Here is a 6,501-nt window from a genome sequence, read left to right on the forward strand (position 1 = left end):
AATAAGAAGTACGTTATGATACTTATGGAAGAAAACATTATAAAGAAGAATGTAAGATTTCATTTTGTGATGGAAAGTATGGAGAGTCCATAGTATAAAGGACAGTTTTTCATGCTTTTCTAATGGAAAATACCCAGATTGGCAGGGATAAACTGTGGGTGACAATGGAGCACAGGTGATGTGAAGTAAGAGTGGGGAATAAGAGAGCAGAAAGGATTGGGTCAGGTAGGAGATGAGGGGGTGGAGCTTGAGGAGGGATAACTAAGATTAATGGTCTTTGAGAAAGTCATGTATAAACTGCTACTGTACAAGCTTCTCAAAATATTTTCATGTCTAAATAAGTTTAAATTGAAATAACTTATCATTTGGAGACAATGTTTCTACTAGACACCACAGGCTATCAAATAAAATCTAAATCATGAATGAGCTTCTTATTTTGGAGTTATTAGCCAATATATCCCATGTATCTCCCAATATCATAGGCTATTGCTACTACCTTGATTGTTGTCAAATTTGATGATTACACCCTATTACAGAAGACACTATTTATTCATGTCCCAACATGGAAAAATAAAGCTTACATCTATCTTGTAGCATATTGTCTAGCATTTTTAAGAAAAAACATTTCTATGTCTACATGTCATTTTTTGTACTTGTTTCTTTTATTCCTTGATAATTTCATACTGGAAACAATTAACTTAGATTGTGTCCACCAACATACAATTCCAATTTCCAAACACAAAGACCGGAAAAGTAGGTGTGATAATTTTACTTCCATTATACGAAGTCATCACAAGCATTAATTTCCACTAGCATGATTCAAAGACTGGTGCGAATCTAATCCTTTCCCTGATAGCTGTCTCTCAGATATTCTGTATGGTTAAAGACAGCAGTGCTTATCCTTATTTGAAAGTTGGTCGTGTCTTGTGTAAGAGTTTGGGATGTGAGTGTGGCATTGTCCAGTTTTTATAGTGCTAATAGATTATACATGCTGTCAAAGAAGAAATGTAACGATAAATTTCATTGAGGTGTGAATCATGAGAGCTACAGTTATGGCTAACCTGGTAGGACATACCCACTAGTGCAATATTGTCACCAGTGTTCTGGGAGTAATCAACCACCAACTGCTTTGGGATTAGATTTCAGGTTTGTTCCACAGACAAAATTCATTCCTAGCATAATTCTTGCTGCCATCTTCTGAGGCTAGATAGGTCACAGGCCTCACAGTCATTAGTACTGTTGTTCTTCTATGGATACAGCAGTAAACTGACTCCAAAGATTTGTGTGTCTCTCAACCTTCATCAGAGATGTTTCTTTTAGCAACAGATGGTGATTAACAGATATCTACATCTGGTCAACAGGTAGATAATAAGACTCTGTGAATGTTCAATCCTAAACAGGAACTCCACATCAACCCCTTTCCCCAAGTCTCAGGGATCATAAGGGAAGTAGTGGCTGAAGGATTATAAGAACCAGAAGTGATAGATGACTACATCAACAGAACATTTTCAGGATGTGCTCAAGGACCTCACACTGGTTACAACAGTACCCATAAGAACTGTGTAAAATCAAGTCTGATTTAAAAAAAATCCAAGAGTGGGGGAGAGAATGGTGATGAATTCTACCTCCAGCTGAGGATCTATTGGCAGTTGATGGCTACTGCAAGAAAAATGGTTCCTTTCAAGGATGCAGCCCCTGAAAGGCTACCTTACTCAAGTAGATGACTTTATACTCATATAATAAAGGTAGTTATGAGTGGAGTCAGATGGGTTAAAGATATTGAAAAGAAGGGATAAAGTTAAGATGGAATATGGTAGATGGGTGGAGAAAAGATGGAGGGGAGGAAATCAGGGATGAACTTCATTAAAACACATTGTGTTTATGTATAAAATTTTCAAACAATAAGAACAAAATAAAATGAGAGTGTATCCCTCCAATAAGCCAATGTCATTATTATTGAACTAGTTTTTAGGTATCAAAGCAACAAAGCCTGATCTCTGGAGAAATACTTGGTAATCACAAGCCTTTCAATTTTCACTCAGGTACCTAAGATTGCAAACTCATAAAACCCTCGTGGGTCATTATCCGGTGACTCTTGTGACAGAAGTAGATGTTATTTACCAACCTCTGGGATAGAGAAGACATTCTGGGAAAATGAAAATGATGAACTTTTATCACGGCTTTTTAGAACCTGGCTGAATGAAGGCTCTGGGTGACCCAATCCAAAATGAATTGCCTCATCATCAAAGCAAACCTAGTAAAAAGAGAAAAAAAAACATTTTTTTCTAGCTTATGCACCTTACAGCTCATCCATGTCATGTGTACTTGCTCCTCTGTGAGGGTAGAGTAGAAGAGTTCTTAGGGTGACTTGGGAGTTCCCCAGGCACAAAGGTAAGCAATGAATTCAATTCATCTCAACTCACCACTGAGCAATCCTGTGCATTATCTCTCTCTCTCTCTTTTTTTTTTTTTTGAGATGACCATTCAGCCTGAATTGGGAGGTGAATTGTTGAGGTAGAAGAACAGAGATGTTTCAAGGCAAGAATGGTCATCATTGCCTTTTGTAGTATTCTCAAAGAAATAGCCCTCCATATATTTATGGTTGTTTCTACATATGAACTCTAAAAAGGGAAAAAAGAGCCACAGAGAAATTCTAGCTTGAATTTATCATTTGATCCTGTATCTTAATCTCATTTTAATGGGGTAGTTTGGAGAGGGCTGAGATTTCATTTTAATGTTACTATTATTACTGTTCTCACAGATAAAACCCAGAGAAGAATGGCCCCAGGTAATGACTCTTCTGTGAAGGAGTTCATCCTGCTGGGCTTAACACAGCAACCAGAGCTCCAGCTGCCTCTCTTCTTCCTCTTCTTGGCAATCTATGTGGTCTCCATGGTGGGGAACCTGGGCTTGATCATTCTCATTGTTCTGAACCCTCATCTGCACACCCCCATGTACTACTTTCTCTTCAACCTTTCCTTCACAGATCTCTGCTACTCCTCTGTCATAACCCCCAAAATGCTGGTGAGTTTTGTGAAGCAGAACATTATCTCCCATGCTGAGTGCATGACTCAGCTCTTCTTCTTCTGCTTATTTGTTATTAATGAATGCTACATTTTGACAGCCATGGCCTATGACAGATATGCTGCCATCTGTAAGCCCCTGCTTTACCGGGTTATCATGTCCCATCAGGTCTGTCACTTGATGATGGTAGGTGTGTATATGATGGGGTTTGTGGGTGCAATGGCCCACATAGTTTGCATGCTGAGACTGACTTTTTGTGACAACAACATCATCAATCACTACATGTGTGACATACCCCCTCTTCTGCAGCTCTCCTGCACAAGTACTGCCATTAATGAGCTGGTGGTTTTTATTATTGTGGGTGTCAATGTCACAGTGCCTAGCCTGACTATCTTTATTTCTTACATCTTGATCCTTTACAACATCTTCAGCATCCATTCTGCAGAGGGTAGATCAAAAGCCTTCAGTACCTGTGGCTCCCATGTAATAGCTGTTTCTCTTTTCTTTGGAGCTGCAGCCTTTATGTATCTTAAACCTTCTAGTGCATCTATGGATGAAGATAAAGTATCTACCATTTTTTATACCATTGTGGGCCCAATGCTGAATCCTTTCATCTACAGTATAAGGAATAAGGATGTCCATACTGCACTGAGAAAAACCATGAGAAAAACCATGGTTGCTTAAGTAGTCTTTTCATTTGTTATTGAAGTAAATCTTGGGACATGTGAGGTTTACAACTAGAGAGAGGAAAAGAGGAACAGCTCATTGGCAGACCATTTGCTGACATACATGGGTCCCTAGATTTGACCCACAGTATTGAAAAACAATCAATGGCCACAACAATTATAATAACACAAAAATATAGTTGTGAGAATAGTGTAGAATTAAAGTTACTTAACATTTTCAAAATTAAGTTAATTAGCAATGAAATTAAAGAAGTAAAGACAGTAAAGGATGATTAACTCATCATCCTTTTAGGGTAGAGTGCATAATTTAGCCTATACTTTTTCAACATGCATCTTTTGTCCAGGTGAAAACTGACCAACCACATTGGTGTAGCCATCTACTAGTACATTACAGTGTAGGCTTAGAATCATGAGGGCTTAAGTACAAAACATTGTGTGACATTATACTCAGAAATGATAAGGTCATGAGATCTTTTAAATGCACATTTTTGAATACCTTTTGCAGTTTGTGTGTTTGGAGATTAATATACAAGCCCTCTTGCATGCGAGGCAAGTGCTCTTCCATTGATCTACATCTTAAGCCCAACTGTGAGATCTTTGACTGGGCCTGATCTAGAAGACTTATGTTGCTGTACCACTGAGATAAAAATTTCAGTACTCTTAGAGACAGTGTCTTATTTACTCAGTTACTCTGTAGATATTTGTAGGATAGTTCATTTCAAAAGGTCCTTTGTTTCTCAGAAAGTTCAAACAAGGAGGGGAGATGCCTTTTTCTGGCCTTTTTCCTTTTGCCCTAAATCAGTTTGGGAGAGAGCAGTTGGTGATTCTGTTGTAATTCCAGTGCTTGAAGACTGGAAATGAAATTCTTTAGATCATTCAGAGTCAAGGGCAGGTATGTGAGTATAGACTCCTGTTATGTCTTCATTGGGAGGAATTTGACTAAGCAAATTTACAAGTTACTGGTAGAGGAACTTTGTCTTTACTCAAAAAAGTCATATATTCTTAATTCATTAGCAGCCAGTATTTTACTTTAATAATTTCTACCTTCATTCTGTCTCAGAGCTCTACATACTATGATGCAGTTTGTTGAAGTAACAAATATAAACTGAGAATATATCCTATTTTAGACATCAAGATATGTAGACTTTAGAGAAACATTAAAAACACAGCCAGACATTATACAGAGAGAGAGAGTCTAAACTGGAGGGTTTCATCCTGCCCCTCTCTTAGTAGCTCAGGGAATCCCAAGGAGGAGGGGCCAGAGGGATTGTAGGAGCCAGGGGTAAAGAGAAACCCAACAAAACATGGGGCACTGAATCATCTAAGTATGGCTTGAAGGCACTTAAAAGGGAAAGCATGTGTCTTGCAGGTGTATCTCTATAAGTTGTGACTTTTAGCTTGGTGTTTGTGTGGGCCTCCTAACTGTGTGGGCAGGTATATCTTTGAATTTTTTTCCACTCTTGAGATTCCTTTCCTTTTATTTGTGTGCATGTCCAGCTTTGGTATGAGGGATAGAAAAATTAAAAAAAATATATAGCTATGCAGAAAGATGAAGATGCTTGTGATCTTAGGAGGCAACAGACTAGTAAGATGGTGAAAAATAAATTCTGTTTCTGTGAGTTTGTGACAGGAAAATGCTACATAATATCTCCAACAAATATAACTGTACTGATAACAACTGCCTTCTTCTCTTGGGTTGGATAGTAGGAAGGGCTCTTTTGGAGGTGGCAGGTGACCAGCCTAAAGGCAAGATTGCCCTCTGAACATCTAAGCAGAAGGGAGGGCTGAACATCATTGCAGATGTGGGGACAGTCTTTTTGATGATCTGGAATGGTTATGGGAAACATGGATGCTATGAAATAAGGTGAACCCCAAAAGTGTGCATGCAGGTGTGAGAAATGATTAGTAAATGATGTTGAGCTGGGGCTTTGTAAGAGAAAAGAATCGATGTCAAAAAGCACCCTCATCCTGTGGGGCTGATGGAAGCAGAGGCAGACACACACTGAACTGAACTCTGGAACCCAGTAGCAGAGAGGGAGGAATGAAGATCAAAAAGGTCAGGACAAGGCTGGCGAAACCCACAGAAACAGCAGGCCTGAAGAAGGGGGAGCACATGGACCCTAGCCTGCTGTCTGGGAGGCCAGCTCAGGACTGATCCAGACCCCTGAACGTGGATGTCAATGAGGAGGCCTCGGAACTCTATGGGGCCCCTGGTAGTGGATCAGTATTTATCCCTGGTGTAAGAAGGGACTTTGAGAGCCCATCCTATGTGAAGGGATGCTCTCTTGGCCTGGACACATGGGGGAGGGGCCAATGTGGTGGACTTTGGGGAGCCCCCATGGAAGGCCCCATCCTGCCTGGGGAGTGGAAGGGGGGATGGGGTGAGGGGCTGGTGGGAGGTTGGTGGGGAGGGGTGGGAGAGGGAGAAGCAAGCTTGTTTCTAATTTGAAATAATTAAAAAAAGAATCCAAGAAAAAAAGCACAATAAAAATCCAGGTGATGTCAAGCATACAGTGGACCTCATTTTCTTCCTTCCTTTGGATTCTGCACCCAGTTGATTCATTTACAACCCATCTGTAGTGAAATTCATAAAAGAACAAATTTTAATAACAAACATTTTCAAGTTCTGCAGGAGGGATGATGTTTCTTTGTTAATGACACACACTTAAAAAACTGGTCAGTGGTTGGCAGATGTCAGCTGAGGCAGCAACAGGAGTTAGCTAGATGTCCCTCGATCCTGTCTCAACTTTTCCCCTCAGTAAACTGTGTCAAATGGAAAGATCAGTGGAGC

General features: G+C 39.8%; 1 protein-coding gene across 1 annotated transcript; it reads left to right on the forward strand.

Annotated features, from left to right (window-relative positions):
- The first annotated feature begins 2,772 nt into the window (after positions 1–2,772).
- Positions 2,773–3,708, forward strand: LOC113835305 (olfactory receptor 147-like). The gene has a single exon (XM_027412225.1). It carries the CDS (start codon positions 2,779–2,781, stop codon positions 3,706–3,708), a length of 930 nt encoding a protein of 309 aa, XP_027268026.1. The 5' UTR covers positions 2,773–2,778.
- The last annotated feature ends 2,793 nt before the right edge of the window (positions 3,709–6,501 follow it).

Source organism: Cricetulus griseus, chromosome 4, assembly GCF_003668045.3.
Source record: "Cricetulus griseus strain 17A/GY chromosome 4, alternate assembly CriGri-PICRH-1.0, whole genome shotgun sequence".
Lineage (NCBI taxonomy): Eukaryota > Metazoa > Chordata > Mammalia > Rodentia > Cricetidae > Cricetulus > Cricetulus griseus.

Coding starts and splice junctions, on each gene's coding strand:
- LOC113835305 (XM_027412225.1), top strand. CDS start 2,779: ATGGCCCCAGGTAATGACTCTTCTGTGAAGGAGTTCATCCTGCTGGGC.